Source organism: Triticum aestivum, chromosome 3B (assembly GCF_018294505.1).
Source record: "Triticum aestivum cultivar Chinese Spring chromosome 3B, IWGSC CS RefSeq v2.1, whole genome shotgun sequence".
Classification (NCBI taxonomy): domain Eukaryota; kingdom Viridiplantae; phylum Streptophyta; class Magnoliopsida; order Poales; family Poaceae; genus Triticum; species Triticum aestivum.
Genome location: NC_057801.1, coordinates 81,557,292 through 81,575,822, shown reverse-complemented (window position 1 = coordinate 81,575,822; position 18,531 = coordinate 81,557,292). Strand labels below are relative to the sequence as shown.

Genomic DNA, 18,531 nt, shown 5'->3' with positions numbered 1-18,531 from the left:
ATTTAACCGGGAGGCCATCCGGTCCCGGCGCCGGGGTTGGGTTCATGCCCTTGATGGCATCCCAGACCTCCTGCTCGGAAAAGGGGGCCGTAAGGGTCGCGTTCTCCGACTCAGACACCAACTGGGGACCAGACCAGCAATCGGGGGCAAGAGAGAGGCCGCTTCTAGGGGCGGCAGAGAATAAGGATCTATAGAATCCGTCGACGTGGGACCAGATGACGCGAGGGTCTTGAAGGAGAGTCTCACCATCCCACAAGAGAGGGATGGTGTTGCGTCTACGGCGACCGTTGGCGATAGCCTGGAAGTATGCCGTATTCGCGTCGCCCTTCAAGACCCATTTCTGGGCACCATGGAGGCGCCAATAGGCCTCCTCATCGGTGTAAATCACGGAGAGCTGGTCTTCCAGGTCATACCGGGAAAGCCACTCGTCCGGAGAGAGACCCAACGTATCAGCCCGCAGGTCAAGGGCCTGGATCGCGGATAGCAGCTCCTTCTTGCGCTCACGGAGGTCACGACCCAGGTTAGCACCCCACCCCTTCATGAACTGCTGTCCGCGCTTCACGCAGAAGTGCCACGAGTCAATGGCCGAGGGGGGCGGGGGTGGGGGTGGGTGCGAGCCTCGATCCACCGAGCGCCAACCGCGTCAATGAACCCGGTTTGGGAGAGCCAGAAGGTCTCAAACCGGAATCGAGGGGTGACTGGTGGACGCTCGTCAGCAAAGGAGAGGAGAAGGGGGACATGATCTGAGCCAATCCGGGTGATGGGGCGAAGGGAGGCTAAGGGGCAGCGGAGGTCCCAATCCAGGGACACTAGGACCCGGTCCAGGACGGACTGGGTCGGGGCGGCCTGCCGGCTGGTCCAGGTGAACCTGGCACCAATCCTATCAATCTCGCGGAGACCAAGGTCAGCAATGAAGTCATTGAACATTTGCATCCGCGCAAAGCAGACATTAGCATTGCTCTTGTCTTCCGCAACGCGAAGGAGGTTAAAATCGCCCCCCGCCACCACTGGAAGGGAGGCTGCGGAGATCTTCCGGTGGAGCTCCTCGAGGAAGGCGGCAGACCGACTATGGTCTGCAGGCCCGTAGACGATGATGACCTCCCACTTGAAGTTGAGAGACCTCTCGAACAGTTCCATGCTCACAAAAAATTCCCCCCGATCATGCTTCCCACCTCAAATGTGGCATCCTTCATGCCTAAAAGGATGCCACCCGAGTGGCCGGCGCTCCCACTAGAAGGGTGCCAATGCCACACAAAGAGGTAGGAGCTCAGACGGTCAAGCTCAGGGAGCGAGAATTCAAGACGCATGGTTTATTGGATAGCAACAATGTCAATGTGTTCCTCACGCATGTACTCTACGAGTTGGCGGTGTCGGCCATCATGGCTGAAACCGCGGATGTTCCAGAACAGGGCACGCATTAAGGCGCCATTGGGGGGGCTGCTTGACCCCAGGACACGAGAGGCACTTTGAGCATGGAAGGCCGCGATGCAGGAGCGAGTGCGACCACGGATTTTGACCTCCCCGCCGGGAGGGGGGCACCTATCTGCCTCAACGCCACCGGGAGAGGGCTCTCACTGGCCGTGGGCGGAACAGGAGGCAGAAGGAAAGCCGCACGGGCCTCCGCGAGCCTCCCATCAAGGATCTCGCGGGCTCTAATAGCCGCAATCTGGACTAAGGGGGGACCAGCTTTCCCCCTAAATATGATCGCCGAGTCAGAGGCCACCTTTGCGAGGTTTCCAAGAGGAATCGACTCAATAGCAGAGAAGGAACAAGACGAAGCCGAAGGGGGAACGACATGCATACCTGGCTCCAGGTTCCGAGCAGCAGCACGGATCTCCGCCCGCTCGGTGATGGGCAGAGCCGGACTGCCCTCGGGGTGAGCAGCATCCAGCCGAGCACTCCGACGAGACGCAATCACCGGGGAGGAGGCTGACCGGCCGCGATGAGAGTAGGCGGCAGACCGTGGAGGGGGGGGGCTGGGCGGCCATGGGGGTGGTCACCCGAGCCTCCCCATCCGTGGTCAGGGCCCCCGTGGGTGAAGCCTGAGGAGCGGACACGGAGCAGCTGAGGAGGAGCGGAGCCGGGGTCGGAGTCGGGGATGAGAGCAGCAGAGACGGTGGTGCCTCGGGAGGGGTGGGCTGAGCGGTCGCGGGAGGCAACGCCGGAGGGGGCGCGTTAGCCACCGGGGGTTCAACCACCTCTGGGGAGACCACCTGATCCGCCAGGAGCAGACTAGGACCCGGAGTAGCCGCTGTGGGGAGGACCAACTCCGAGTCCAGCACGACGGGAGCAGCCGAGGAAGGAGAGCGCGGGGAAGAAGCCAGGTAGATGACCAAACCAACGCTGGAGATGTCGCTCGCCTCGGAGGATGCCGCCGCAGAGTCCGAGGGATCGCCGAGGGTCTGGCTGGGAGCGGCCTGGCGGCCCTTGCCCTCAGCGGCAGGAGGAGGGGGCGAGGGGGAAGGGGAGCGAGAGTCCTTCGAGCCCCCCTCCTCATCTGAGTGGTGGGAGCGGGCACGGTGACGTCCGTGGTAGTCCCCATCGGTGCCCGGGCTGCCGCCGGGGAGGCCGGCGTCGAAGGAGCGGGGGTGGCTGACGTGGTTGGGAGGCTCGGGGGTGATCCTAAGGTCGAAGCCCTGGTCGTTAAAGAAAACTCTAACGGTGGTGCGGAGCTTGGAGGAGTCGAGGCACTTGACCTTGACCCGGACCTCCTCCTCTTTGCGCAGAGAGAGCTCATCGACCACGACCACCTTGCCCAAGAGACGGGACATCTAGCGGATGAGGAGCTCAGACCGCGCAATATCAGGAAGGCCGGCGACAATGATCCAAGCGGTGTCAAGGACGGCCACGGCGTGAGCATCGAGGATCGGCTCAGAGATGTCGACAACCAGCTGGTTGAGAGCGAGCGTGATCCGGCCACTGCGCGTCACGTAGCCGTAGCTGACGGAGTCGGGGAAGACGACGGTGAAGATGTGACCAGCAGTGGGGGTGACCACCCAGTCCCACTGGCGACGGTAGAGGTGGTTGAGCTCGGCCTCAATCATCTCCGGGGATGCCACCCCGTCGACCACGGTGACGACCGCCTGGAGGGTGGGTGAGGGTGGCGGTACGTCAGGGACCTCGAGGTGGAAGAAGCCCAGCCCCTCGATACCGTGGCCGTATATCATGAGCTCCGACACCACCGGTCTATCCAGGCACAGGAGGGCGGGGTGGCCCGGATCCTTGCAGAGATAGCAGCACTGGGGGTTGACACAGTTGACTTGCGAGTGTCCCCCCACCCCGCAATTGAAGCAGGGAGGGTGAGGGAGGCCGGAGACGGGTCCGGGCGTGATGGAAGAACCCGGGGCCGCCGAGGGAGGCACGGGCGGAGCGCCGCGGGCACCCCTGCGCTTCTTCTTCTTGGCCGGCCCCGAACGTCCGCGCGTGACGCCACCGCCCGCGGCTGAAACCAGGGTCGTGGCCGCGGGCACATCAGCGTGGGGCGGCACGTAGCGGCGAGAGGCAGGGGCCGGCGGTGTGGGGCTCCTCTTCGTGCCGAAGAGCATCGGGAGAAGGACGAGAGCTGTCATGGCGATCCTCCGCCCTGTGCTTGGACCGAGTCATCCCGTCGTCCCACTCCCGTGGCATGTCAAGCCGCGGCAGGGGAGGAGGAGACACGGGAGGCGGGGGGGCGCCGGTCGGAAGGGGCGAGGGGGAGGCGGGGGGGGGGGGCGAACGGGGGACGAGGCAGCGGAGGGGGGGGGCGAGCCGGATCGGGGGCAAATGGAGGCGGCGGGGATGGGGACAGGGGGACGAGGGAGGCCGCAGGGGAGCCAAATCGATGGGGCTGGCGCCCTGGGCCTAGGGCACACCATCGGCCCATCAGCAGTGGGACGGCCCAGGGGGAGCTGGCCAACCGAAGGGCCAAGCAACCGGGGTGGGCCGGGGCCCAGGAGCCCAGGCGCAGCATCAGCACGGCCCAGGAGGCGGGGCAACACAGGCGCCCGAAGGGTTTCCCCCCTTAAAGGCGAGCGTCGCCGCCGCCGGCGGCGGAGCTTCGGCGCAGGCAGCCATGGCCACGGAGCCCCGACTGGACGAGAGGAATCGCAAGCTCGACGAACCAAAAGCCGCAATGAAGGGCCTGAAGGGGGAGGCGCGCACGAACGGGAGCGACGGCGATCGTGTGGAAGGAGCCGTCGGGGGGGGGGGGGGGGGGGGGATGTCGCAGGCCAGTCCCCCACCGCCGGGCGGCACCAGGAGGAGCGGGCGGCCCCCCTGTCGGAGCGGCTAACCACGCCCCAGGCTCGCATGCGCCGGCGAAGAACCGACCCACCAGCCAAACCCGCGCCTTTGCACCCATCCGCCCGAGACGAGCTCGAGGGTGTCGTCAGCGGCCGCGGCGTTCGCGGGGCGGCGGCAAAACCCCGCACGTGGGGGGCTGAGCCACCAGCCCGACGAGGCAGCGCAGCGCGACGAGGAACGGCGGCGAGAGAGGCGGAGGGGTCAGCGGGGGGAGGGAAGGGCTCGTCATCGGCAAAATCCGCCCACCGGACACGCGGCGTGATGGGGGCGGCGGCCACGGGCAACGAGAGCGAGGCCGGAGGGGGGGAGGGCGGGGCGGAGCCGACAGTGCAGGGACGGGGCACCCGCCGGACGGCGCGGAAGGGGCGGAGGCGGAGGAGGCTACGGACGGCGGGTGGGCACCGACGCCATCGCCAGAGTCACCAGAGCCAACAAGCGCCATCTCGTTTCTTTCTTTTTAGCAATGATTCAAAACAGATTTAGTAAAAGAGTAAACCGCACATGTGCTACAAGAAGTTGTCAGCTGGATGCATATCCGTACATCATGTTGCAAATGGTGCAAATTGGTACCCTAAGTTGATAGGTGGGTGCAAGCTATGCCACATAGGCTTGTTTTGCCACGCTGTCTGCTGAGCTGGTTGATTAGTGGCTTCAGCGTGATTATTAATTTTGGGCAGGAATCAATTATAGAGTTTAGGACAGACAGTAATTAATCTGGTTGGTGGGTGGGCTCGTCTTCTACCCTAGAACTAGTCCTGAATTCCAAATCCTCACTCCATCCTAGCATAGAGCATTTACAACCGGATACGCCAAATCTGGACTCTCAAACACCCGTGGACAGTGACCGGTAACACCTCAATTTTTCATTTCCACAATCAGATACCTCAGTTATGAATCCTCAAATTCATACAATTACATATACTCCCTCTGTCCCATAATATAAGAACGTTTCTGACACTAGTGTTGTGTCAAAAACATTCTTATATTATGGGACGGAGGGAGTAACATATAACATAATTTAAATCTACGGCAACGTCACAGTTGTGCCCATGTATGGCGGCCGGCTGAGCCCCTCGGAAGGAAGGTGTGGTCGCCGGCGAGGGAAGAGTAGGACATGGGACTCGAGGCCCCGCCGTCCCCTCAGAAGGTTTGGTTCGGGGAGTGGATGGAAACGAATATATGTGGGGTCGGGGTGAGCCAGCGTGGGCCCGATCCGACATGGCAGACACGCCCGGGCCTTCCCATATCTGCCCTAGATCTGGGTTAGATATGAGGCGTGCCGAGGACTCGGTCTAGTCATTTTTTTTTTCACCGAACGGTCCGCCTGGCCGTATAGGGAGGGTTTGAAGAGCCCGACTATAGATGTTCTTACGAAGTTGGCGACGCTACTGCTTTTGTCTCTGTTGGTAAAAGTGGAGGTTACGAGAGGCGAAAGCATCCAACTTCAGCCTTTCTTTGTCTTCTTTGAAGTTTTTGACGATGTTTGGCTTGCGTGATAGAGCATGTGCGCTTCTCTTTTTTTTACTCTCTCGTGGTGTTTGGTTGGGCTGTGGATTTCTGAAAGCAACAGCCAAAAATTTATTGGGGAAAAGGAGTTGCCAAAATATATTGTGAGAAAGTTGTAGGCCATTGGGCAAACTAGTTGTAAATATCTGAAGTACCTAAGAGTTGAGAGATTGCTTGCACGTTGTTTAATGATAATAAGATATTACATGTTGATTTAGAGCACTAATAAAAACATAATAAAATAATTATCTGACTCTTATGACCAAGATGATACTTTGGCATGGGAAAGAGTAGGATCTTTTTATGGATCAATACAACAGTGTGGTATTAGAACTCATCACAAAATTCACAAGCAATCTAAACCTGCCATAGAAATTGATCCCACAAAAGCCCACTTTCATACGCTGATGTGGCATCAATTTCTCATTAATTACAAAAGGGTCCCCATTATTTTGCAAGAAAGCCCCTCACACATCGTAGAAAAGAAAAGCAATCGGATCCTTCTCCTTCAAAGTCGAACGAGCACCAACCCAACCCCACCACCATCCTAGTGCGCTGCCACCTCTCCTCCCTTTGAGATCTTGCTCCACCACAACTCATCTTCATGGTGGTGGCTAGTACTCGCGAGCTGGGGAAGGAACCGGGAGACGAGGCCTCCCTAGAGTGGATCGGCCGCGGAGGTGAGGAGGCTTGCTCTACCACAACTACTCCTCGTGCTCCTCCCCGCGAAGGTTGAACACATGAAGCCCCTACATGTTAGCGTCCAACACGACCTAGCCCACATTCACCCACGTGTGCCAACATTCAACGGGGAGACCACTTCATCCCAAATGCCCAGACTGAAAGGAGGAGGGATACTCTTCCTTATAAGATGGTCATGGCCTCCTCCCGTAGGCGAGGTGGGACTAAACAGAGCCAATCTTCACCGGTGGACATCAGCCCTAACAACCCATCCCCCTAAGAAGCCCCTCCGGAAGGCATGGTGGTGTTGGCTCTGATACCAGATGTTAGTGTCCAACTCGGCCTAGCCCACATTCACCCATGTTCTGGACGTTTATGCACACATGGGCCAACATTCAGTGGAGAGCCTGCTCCATCCCAAAATCCTGGACTGAATGGAGGAGGGATACTCTTCCTTAGAAGCTGGTCATCGCCTCCTCCCGTAGGCGAGGTGGGACTAAACCGAGCCAGCCTCCATCGGTGGACAACAGCCCTAACACTACAACGTTTGCTAGGTCCAGCGGCACTATCCCCTCGACGTTGTTGCCACTAAGGTCGAGCAACAGGCCACAGTCAGATCCATGCGCTAGGGGAGACACAGGATAGGAGGACGCTGCTCCATGCCCAATCCCGTTGTTGTCGATGCCAAGATGCAGCGGTGGCCGATCCATTGCCTCCTCTTGTGGTTGCCCGGCAATGGAGGAGCGGTAACACGTTGTGGGTCAACCCATGATTCGTGTGTCACTCGCGAAGGGGATAAGAAAATTTGAACTTGACTACTGAATGGAAAGGTGGATAATTTCATCTCAAGTGGAAGGGTAAGCACACAGCCAAAGCGAAGGAAGCACCTCACTTCGGCAACGATCGGTCTCCTTTCGAACCAAGCCAAGGCGACACCATATCTCATGAAATTGCTCCTCGGCTGCTTAACCAACACAATAAGGAGCCGTCAGCAAACAAACTGAGAATCCTCAGACACAAGTTCTTTAAAAAGAAAGAAGAGTCACAGATACAGTCCGCAACAGAGCTCTCAAGTGCCACAACCCGACGGTTCTCATCATCCAACAAATGGTGTAGCTCCTCCACTCTCGAAACAAGAGCGGCTCAACGCTCTGTCAAGACCTGCGAAAAGTATAGTTTCACTCAATGCAACATAACAGTTCAAGGAAGAAACCTCGAGCCCATTATGGCAAACCACAGTGCACTCAGGGCTCGGGGGCTACTAGGAGGGTGACAGACTCTTTGACACTTCGACATACCTTTGTTGCGAGCTTCGTCACGCGGCATGCGTGCACGAGCAAGCACACTGCTCTCCTGAAGTGCAGACTTCATTTCCTTCGACATATCCGAGCCTTCAAGATCATCCGAGGTAGAAGCAGGAGCCCGCATGGAACAACTCATAGAATCAGTGCCCAACACAGACCCACGATCCGGATCCACAACTTTGTCACAACCCTGGACCGATGGGGGCTTCGCAAAGCATCTCAACTCTAGCTGGTCCTGGCCTGCAACAGCTGAAGGGGCTGGGTCGCCATAGGGCCACTCTCCAAAAGGCAACAAAATAATAGAAGGATGAGGACTCGAGTTCAAGCGGTGGCCTGCAAGTTTCTTCCTAAGGTGTGTGGCTCTACAGGATTATGAAGTCGCATAAAGAACAAAGGAAAACAATCGATCAAAAATCACGGATGGAGGAAAAACAATACTTGGATAAGGGTTTTCGAGCACCAACCTTGGGCCTATGACGGGGGATCACTTCAGGCACGACAGCATGCGATGTCATCACTTTGGGTGGGCTGGACGATCTAGCGGCCTCCACACTTGGGGAGTCCACCTCACTTGATTGATGCGGCGGCTCTCTTTCGGTGTCAAGATTCGGTGTTCCAGCCATACCCTTGCCAGTCTCTGTCAAGGTGCACAAAACGGAGGTCTCCTGGGGCTCTTGTTCGCTTGAAGCCGAGACCGACGAACTCACATGTAGCTTGTGGGTCCCAGCACTCTCGACAGCTAGGCTTGCAGACGGTGTGGTTCAAGACCACATGACTCTCGCCAATGGAAGGGCGATAGTCATCTTCTCGACCTCTTCTGTGACCTCCCTGGCGACAGGTCCGCTTGTGCATGCACCGCACCCTCGGAGTACACCAAGGAGGCGGCCACGAAGCCTTGACACAATACATAGCCGCATCAGCACAACGGGGCTGAGGAGGGATCAAGATGAAATCCTGGAAGGTCTAAGAACAAGCAAGCAACATCAACACAAGCAAAAGGCAAGTTTCAAATATAAAAAGGCATCAAAGCAGGTCACCATGAGTTACCTCGGGGCAAGGATTGCCCTGGTGATAGGGCTCCATGGCGACCCCCAAGCAGATCTCACCTAGGAGGAGACCAGTAACCAAATGCATATGGAGCTCCATGTCTGCCTCCGTGATCTCCCAGTCGAGAAGGTGATTGGGTCCTTAAGACCTTTGTAGTCAAACATAGGAAATTCCCTCCATCCCGGGGACTGGATGTTCCTCTCCATCTAGGTCTTCAGGATGTGGACGCCCTACAACCCTATATCTGGAAGATGATGGACTACCTCTATCAGTGTGGCGGTCTCCAAGGAGACCTCTAGCACTGAGCCCCACTCTGGCTTCTGCCATGAGGGCACATTAGCAAACGGGGCAGTCCGACCTTCGTGTAATGCCCCACTATGTCTGGTGCATAGAACAAATACTACTCACATTCCTTTGCCTCAGGAGGTGATGTGAGCTCAAAATATCGGGAGCCAAGGCCAGGCCAGATGGCTGCTCCTCCATAGGCCAGAATATTGCCTTTCATCAAACGCGACACGAACTCAAAGAAGTGCTTCCAGAGGCCAAAGTGAGGGAGGACCCCAAGAAAGCACTCACAGAGGGTCACATAGCAGGCTAGATGCAGTAATCCACTCGGGGTCAAATGACGCATATGCAGCCCGTAATCAGGGTTGCAAATGAGTCGAGTTCGTTCGAGTTGGATTAGGCTCAACTTAACTTATACTAAAATTTGGGCGATCTCAAATCGAGCGAAGCTCAAGGTCGAGCTGTAGAAAGTGGCTCATGCTCAGCTTGTTATGATCTCGAGTCGATCTCGAGCTAAATAAGATGAGTTATTTAAAATAAATTTTCAAACAAGGTAGGCCACAACACAACATAAGAAGTCATTAAATAATTAAAATTATTCTCTCTCTCGTAGAACAACTCTAGGTAGCAATCACATCTACACCATTGTAATCCCTCGCATGAGGTATCCCCACCATGGATAGCAACAAAGAGTAGGACGTAGGGTATTACCCTCGGGAGGCCTGAACCTGGGTAGCTTGTGCATGTGGGTTCCATCCTGGTACTTCCGACCTCGCCAGACACCCTACCGAGTGTACTAACAATTTCTGTTCCATCAGCGCAAAGCTCTGATTGTAGTCGGACTGCCTCCAGAATCGCCGGAGTCAGAGGAGGAGGACAGGCCGGACCCGGCCATGGAGGACATAAATCTGGAGAAGGAAGAGGATGCATGTGAGGTGGATTCAGCTGCAGGCTTTGCCAAGGACAAAGTGTTGACGGAGTTCGATGTCGCCCAAGTGGAAGAGGCGGCTGAGTAGCAAGCCGTCCTCGATTTCATACGGTCGGAGCTCAAGGTGGAGGCCATCCACCGCTTCCTCAAACACACGTCCATGGAGCGCGACGAACTCTTCGTGGTCGTAGATGAGGCGGCCAACGAGTAGGAGGTCGATCCATCTGGGATCGCCCACACAGACGTCGTGTACATCTCCGACGATGAGTAGTGTTAATAGGCTAGTTCATATCTCTATGTAGTAGTATGTGGGTTATTTTGTGTTTGCAAGGGTAGTACGGTTTTCTTTAAAATAGTACAGACACATACGCTTATACATATGTAATACACTCACCCCTAGCTACCACTGAACGCACATAGCCGGAAGGCCTGAAATAAATACAGAAATGTGTGAGGACATGTTCAAGTCTAGGAATTGAACTCCGGTGGGTTGGGAATACCACTGTCCTCCTAACCAGCCCACCACAAGTTGGTTTGTTGGTAGGATGGGTTTGAGGTTGTAAAGGGTTTGAGATTGTAAATTTGTGGTATGTAATTGTAGAGGACCAGATGTAGGGGTGATCAGGCCGGGGATTTGGATCATTTGCCCCATTTTATATGGGGTTTGATGATTTTCCCCAGGGTTCTCTCAATGGCTAGTGGGTCCGGCCCACCCGTCAATCTTAAGGGGGGGAGGGAATTATCCAAGTTAGAAGTAATGCAGGGCAAATAATCAATTTTCTCCCGGGCCTATCCGGGCCGCAATCGACAGACATAGGAGAATCATGCTTGCCATAAACTTCCGGCTCCTCCCCTCTCCCGCTAGCGGCGGCCCCTCCCTCAACTATTCCTCGCCAGCTGTGGCCCCGGCACCGGCGCTCCCAAACTACCTCCTACCCGCTTTGTGTGGTGTCCCGCCTGTCCCGACGTTTTTCTCTGTGCACCTTCCTCTGCCCAGATGCGTTCGTCCGGCCGCAAGGATCTCGTGCGCGCTGGGCGGGGCAAGATCTGCACGGCCGGCGCCTGGGGCCCAACTTTCGCAAAGAACAAAGACAAATTGTCGCCTCCCTCGATATGAGCATGCTGCCCATACGGGTCCTCACCGAAGATAAACTGAGAGTGCGTTGATACAAATACACTAGGCAGAGTGTGCGCATAGTCACAACTTGTCCGACATTTGGGGTGCTGCCGCGGCGGAAGGAGGAGCACGATAGTCTCTAGTTAGAGGGTGCCTTGCCGTCTGCAGGGAGCCATGGCGGCCAGTCGCTATGATGCGGAAGGAAGGAACCGACTGAAAGAAGACGACACTCCACTCTTGAGCCACTCCGCCCATGCCCCCCTCTTGCCAATGGCCAGTCCGGCCCCGTCGCCCACCCAACCAGCCTCCATGGCCTCCCCCGCGCCTTGGGTTGGCAGGAGCACAGCCCCTCCTCGGTAGAAGCCAGCTCCTCGCGTCGGACGCCGCCCTCCTTCCGCGAGGCCCTCTGCTCCACCCATCCAACGGCCAACATTTTGGTGCCCTTTCTGTTTCATCAAATATGAGGGCTTGTTCGTTTGGAGGAAACAAAAACATAGGATTTAGGAGTAGTATATGAATTTGTTAGGATGACACTTGCCATCCTAAGGATTTGTCTTGCCTCGTTCCTATGCAAAAAATGAGGCTTTGAGTGGATGTGTAGAATTCTCCAAAAACAGAGGAAATGAATAGTATTCCTATGAAATTCTTGTATGTGTTTCCTACAAACCGAATGCACCTATAGGAAAATTTCCTTTGGAATCCTTGTTTCTATGTTTTTCCTGTAAAAATCCTCCAAACCGACGAGGCATGAAAATGCAACACACATCTTCACGGATCGTGCTTTTGCTAGGACCATTTGGCGAAAGGTCGACCCTTGGACAAACCTATTGGCTTTCATTCTGGACAGCTGGAGGGGCGACGATTCCCTCCCACAGTGGTGGTCAAACAGAATCAAAACCTCTAAAATCCTTTTGGGCAAAGAGGGCAAGAAAACATCGGCAACTATGGCAATGTTGTTACTATGGGAACTTTGGAAGGAGCAAAACAGAACAGTCTTTCGAAAGACATCGTGTTCCACGGAGGAATTAGACCGGATGATAGACCATATGATTAAAGACGAGGCCTTGCTGTGGGGAAGGGCGGGCGCTAAGGGTCTGTTCCAGCAGATCCCGGTCGTAACTGGTTAACGGAGTGGGCATGGTTTTTTTTTTGTAGTTGTATAATCTTTGTTTTCTTTCTCTTTTCAGTTTGCGTTTGGGACTCTATGATTTTCGTGTTTGTTTTCTTCGGGTTGCCTTGGCGATTTCTAATGATTGAAAGCAGCGCTCATGGTTTTTTAAAAACAAAAAACTATACAATATCATCTCATTGGGAATATTGTTGCTGGTGGCACAACGTCCCAACTTTGTGAATGATGATCAATTTATTTCAATATGAAACGAACAAGTAATGTTCTCTGCTTGCATGTTTCTCAGATTAATATTAACCCATATCTGTGTTCATTTCGGCAGATGACCCCATGTACCTCAAATGATCTGATCCAGTTTGATCCACCTGAGCTCAGAATCCCCTGCTGGCCAAACAAGGCTTCAATGGCATGGCTTAACATAGAAAATATTACAGATTACTATGTTGGTTTCATTGCATCTTTGTTGACTCTAGAAACTACATCTTCGTTGACAAGAAATGTGGTCCCAAGATCGGGTCGAGGAATTCTACCACCACGGTCCACTCAAAGAATCCTTATAAAAAGGGTAGCAAAGAAAAAAGAAACAGAAATAGAAGATATGAAGTGGGAGAACAAGTTCTTTGTGTGGAACATGATTGTGGCTGAAGGTGTCGCAGCTGACAACCTCATTCCTTTCATCACTGAAGAAGTGCCTAAGGAGTTGCCCATAAATCTTCAGAAGGTGAGTTCTCTAATTATGCAATGCAATAGTTTTGCTTTTTGTTACCCTTATCTCTGGCCTCCCATACCATCTAGTAGAATCATGAGGTCTCCATTCCAATGGAATGATCCTTGTGGTGACAATTAACCCTTTGACCCATGTTTTCTTTACATGATAAATATCTTTGCAAACACAATGGAAATATGTTGCAAAATATCAATGGCAGCCAATTTAATTCCTCACTCCTCACTGTCATCTCGACTTGTGATGTGCTTTAGAGCTACTTCACCCATTAGTAAACCTGAATTGCTCCAAAAATTATATCTTGTACGCTGAAGGCGTTTCACACTTAGATCGCTTCCATGTGAAATCATGAATAGGTCAACGATGATTGATTTGTTTCAGTAGAAATGAACTGATGGCGATGTTCACATTGCATCATTTTCCGTGTCATTTTTTCAAGAAAAAAAATCAAGAATTCGTTTTCCGTGCCTTATCCACAGTTCTGTTAATTTTTGCAGATAAGCCCATGTGCTTCAGACGAGCTGATCCGATTTGATCCTCCTGAACTCTGCTTCCCATTCTTGCCCAACAAGACATCGCTGTCCTCGGTTAATATGGTCAACATGACAGATTACTCCATCTATTTTAAGAACTATGTCTGGAAAAAAAATAAGGCGTGGTACGACACAGAACCAAGAAATGGAATTGTGCCACCACGGTCTACTCAAAGACTTGTGGTGAAAAGAGAAACAATGGAGAATGAACTAGAAGATAGCGAGAGCAAAGACAAGTGCTTCCTGCACAATTTCATTCTTACTCAAGATGTCAAAGCCAGTGATCTCCTTTTGTTGAATGAAGAAGGTACGGAGTTGCCCATTGACAACCTCTGTGATTGCGTTGTGGAGAATAAAGATGGTACAGAGTTTCCCGTCTACCACAGCCGTACTTGTCATGTTGCCAACGAAGAGATTACAGAGTTGCCCATTGTTCTTGCCAAGGCGAGCTCCCTAATTTTTGAATGCATTAGTTTTACTTTTTGTTACCCTGTGTATTTGGCCTCCGAATCTTAAACTAAGATTTTAGAATACAAGATAGTGAGCTAGCTCCAAGCACCTTACCTTTCTTTTTACTAGATGATGCCCCGAGTGTTGCTGCGGGAATGTTGGTAAAGCAAATGCATAAATAGATGCTAAAAAACTAAAACTATTGCAGAAACAAATTTGGGAATGCTCTCGGAATATATTGTGAAGACAATGAAGTATATGAAGCAATGATAAAATGTTGTATAAAAGAACAAATTTATTGGGTTGAAGTCAAACGGGGTGCCATTTTTAATAATAAAAAATGTGTAACATGACCTACATATATTTGCTCCAAGTACAAAAATGTAGCGTGTAACATTTAGTGAAACAAATTGACATGCATGCTTGCTGAGGTGGCATGGTTGCATTAATAGATTAGTGCACAAATTGTAACTTATCACCACATGCATGTGACTTGATGATGTGGCATAGTTGCATGAAGAGAAAAAAAAAGGTAGTGAGTTCCAACTATTTAAGAATGGAGGATGAGTGAGTTCCTACTTTAGATGATGGATATGTTTGCAACACAGTGAAAACACATCACTATATTTTTTAGATAATGGAAGCTTTTATTGAACTCAGACAATTACATCAAGATGATACAACCATACTGAGATCACTCCCGCCTCTGCATATCTAAGGTTCACACAACACTGTAATCAGTGATGGTTCACTAGACCGCCACCCAATATGTTCTTTAGTGTCTAGGCCTACAATGTTATTCCTCACTGTCATGCCGACTTGTAATTTCTTCCAAATCCTTAGACTTCTCATAATTATTTAAACCGTTTCTTTTCTTTTAAAACATCAATATGATTTTTGGCTTTTCCAAACAAGCAAAGTGGTTCTGTGTTCAACACTGGTTTGATTAGAAGGTTAAAGCTCTCATTATTCCTAATAATTTTCTTAATAATGATTTCAAAATAATAATAATAATAGTTCGTCACGAAAAAAATCGTTTTTTATTCACCATTGGCCTTTTCAGTCTATATTGCATATTCTAAATTTTAAAATTTTCATCCAAAGTTTTAACAATGTGAAATTTATTTTACATGAGTACTTTAGGGCATCCCAGGCCAGAAATTTTACCCAAATTATGGGGCATTGTAGAGTATCTGGACCATCATTTTTTCATTAATAGTCATTGTAATCATAGTATCAAAAAAAGGACATCTCTCTCCACTCAGCCATAAAGATTAGATTGGTAATTAGTGATCACCGTTTGTGAGGTCATCCAAGTAATTAAGAGAGTTAATAAACCTTGGAACTATATATAAGTTACTACTCCCTCCTTTTTCTTACTCCTCTCTCATTTGGTCTGAGTTTTATACAATCCTCTTTATTTGAATAGAAGGGGGTATATGCCAATTGTAATGCAGACTAGCGGGTTCTATTCGTGTAGCAAAATTTTAAAGTGACTTACAAAAACTTGACATTTTACAAAATATGGTCCCATGAAAATATGTTTACTTATTACAAGTTTAATTTCGAGATAGGAATCAATACTAAAATGTAGTTTTAGTCCATACTAGATTTAACCCCAAAGCATGTCAAGATACATGGACATGAGCCCAACAATTAAAACCGAAGACTCTATCCAGCGAGGCAATTCCAAGGCTTTGTTGACGACGAGTCGCAGAGGTGGCAGAACATCACCGCAGTCAAATCGTTAAGACAATGAAGACAATGAAGTATAACGGAATATATTGTGAAGACAATGAAGTATATGAAGCAATGAAGACAATGAAGTATATGAAGCAATGATGGAATATATTGTGAAGACAATGAAGTATATGAAGCAATGATAAAATGTTGTATAAAAGAACAAATTTATTGGGTTGAAGTCAAACGGGGTGCCATTTTTAATAATAAAAAATGTGTAACATGACCTACATATATTTGCTCCAAGTACAAAAATGTAGCGTGTAACATTTAGTGAAACAAATTGACATGCATGCTTGCTGAGGTGGCATGGTTGCATTAATAGATTAGTGCACAAATTGTAACTTATCACCACATGCATGTGACTTGATGATGTGGCATAGTTGCATGAAGAGAAAAAAAAAAGGTAGTGAGTTCCAACTATTTAAGAATGGAGGATGAGTGAGTTCCTACTTTAGATGATGGATATGTTTGCAACACAGTGAAAACACATCACTATATTTTTTAGATAATGGAAGCTTTTATTGAACTCAGACAATTACATCAAGATGATACAACCATACTGAGATCACTCCCGCCTCTGCATATCTAAGGTTCACACAACACTGTAATCAGTGATGGTTCACTAGACCGCCACCCAATATGTTCTTTAGTGTCTAGGCCTACAATGTTATTCCTCACTGTCATGCCGACTTGTAATTTCTTCCAAATCCTTAGACTTCTCATAATTATTTAAACCGTTTCTTTTCTTTTAAAACATCAATATGATTTTTGGCTTTTCCAAACAAGCAAAGTGGTTCTGTGTTCAACACTGGTTTGATTAGAAGGTTAAAGCTCTCATTATTCCTAATAATTTTCTTAATAATGATTTCAAAATAATAATAATAATAGTTCGTCACGAAAAAAATCGTTTTTTATTCACCATTGGCCTTTTCAGTCTATATTGCATATTCTAAATTTTAAAATTTTCATCCAAAGTTTTAACAATGTGAAATTTATTTTACATGAGTACTTTAGGGCATCCCAGGCCAGAAATTTTACCCAAATTATGGGGCATTGTAGAGTATCTGGACCATCATTTTTTCATTAATAGTCATTGTAATCATAGTATCAAAAAAAGGACATCTCTCTCCACTCAGCCATAAAGATTAGATTGGTAATTAGTGATCACCGTTTGTGAGGTCATCCAAGTAATTAAGAGAGTTAATAAACCTTGGAACTATATATAAGTTACTACTCCCTCCTTTTTCTTACTCCTCTCTCATTTGGTCTGAGTTTTATACAATCCTCTTTATTTGAATAGAAGGGGGTATATGCCAATTGTAATGCAGACTAGCGGGTTCTATTCGTGTAGCAAAATTTTAAAGTGACTTACAAAAACTTGACATTTTACAAAATATGGTCCCATGAAAATATGTTTACTTATTACAAGTTTAATTTCGAGATAGGAATCAATACTAAAATGTAGTTTTAGTCCATACTAGATTTAACCCCAAAGCATGTCAAGATACATGGACATGAGCCCAACAATTAAAACCGAAGACTCTATCCAGCGAGGCAATTCCAAGGCTTTGTTGACGACGAGTCGCAGAGGTGGCAGAACATCACCGCAGTCAAATCGTTATTGTCTACCTTCAGATTCTTGATATTGCCGCGTCTTCTTGCTAATGCATGGGAGAGTCCCACTTTGGTCATCAAATATTACTTTACCCTACTAGAAAAAAGCGGAATGATGTACTCCCTCCTTAAAGAAATATAAGAGCATTTAGATCACTACTTTAGTGATCTAAACACTCTTATATTTGTTTACGGAGGGAGTAGTTCACACTGCAAGATGATGTTCTCCTATTGCATGATTCGTTTGTACCCCCTCCGTTCCAAAATAGATGACTCAACTTTGTATTAATTTTATACAAAGTTGAGTCATCTATTTTGGAACGGAGGGAGTACCAGTTAATCTACAGCTATGTTCTTTTCTACAGATAAATCCATCTACCTCAAATGAGCTGATACAGATTGTACCCCCCGAGTTATGCTTCCCCTTCTCGCCAAAAAAGAATCTGTTGTCTTTAATAAAGATTGTCAACATTACAGATTACTACATCGGTTTCAATACATTTGGAAAGGAAAATAATGCGGCATTGTACAACACCGAGCCACCGTGTGGAATCCTGTCCCCACAGTCCACACAAGAACTTGTGGTAACAAGGATACAAAAGGGAGATGCACTCGAAGAAACGCAGTGCAAAGACAAGTACATTGTGTGGAGCAGCTTTGTGAATGAAGGTGTTAACACTGTCGACCTGAAAGGATGCACATCTGAGAAGGAGAGTAAAGAGTTACCAATAGTTTTCATGGAGGTAAGTTCCCTAATAATGTAATGTGTCAATTTTAATTTTATATACTCCTGCGGTCCTGCCTCCCTCTCCAACTAAAACTAAGATCTAAAGCATGCGAATTGATGCCATCTGAAATTCTGTGGTTACTTTCATTAAAAAATATTGTGGTTACTGGAACCCTTTGTCAATGTCCTTTTAGTGATCTCAGTAGTTCTATGTACTTAATCTGTTTCAAAATAGACTAAAATAGCCTATCAAAACATCTTATATTTTGGAACGGAGGTAGTACATTATTTTTGCCAGTGGGCTCCTTGTACCTTTTCAGCTTTTGCAGCTCAATGAGGACTGCTTGCAGAACATTTACTAATGACTACCTTTGCAATATGTACTGTCATTGCCTCTAAATTTCTCGAGAATAAGACTTCTTGCCATAGTCCAAACATTATATTTTTCTTTTGAATTCTTTG

General features: G+C 49.5%; 1 protein-coding gene across 16 annotated transcripts in view; it reads left to right on the top strand.

Moving 5' to 3' along the window:
* Window positions 1-18,531, top strand: part of LOC123068751 (uncharacterized) — a 51,897-nt gene that overhangs the window by 23,672 nt on the left and 9,694 nt on the right. For 15 of the 16 annotated variants that reach the window (XR_006431974.1, XM_044491390.1, XM_044491389.1 and 12 more), the window contains 3 exons: window positions 12,601-12,999; window positions 13,500-13,979; window positions 17,708-18,085. Coding sequence is in view for 15 of the 16 variants with exons in the window: in XM_044491390.1 (XP_044347325.1) it covers window positions 12,601-12,999; window positions 13,500-13,979; window positions 17,708-18,085 (1,257 nt within the window). In the remaining variant the exon portion in view is untranslated. The remainder of the gene's footprint in view (window positions 1-12,600; window positions 13,000-13,499; window positions 13,980-17,707; window positions 18,086-18,531) is intronic. The other variant, XM_044491391.1, reaches the window with a different exon arrangement.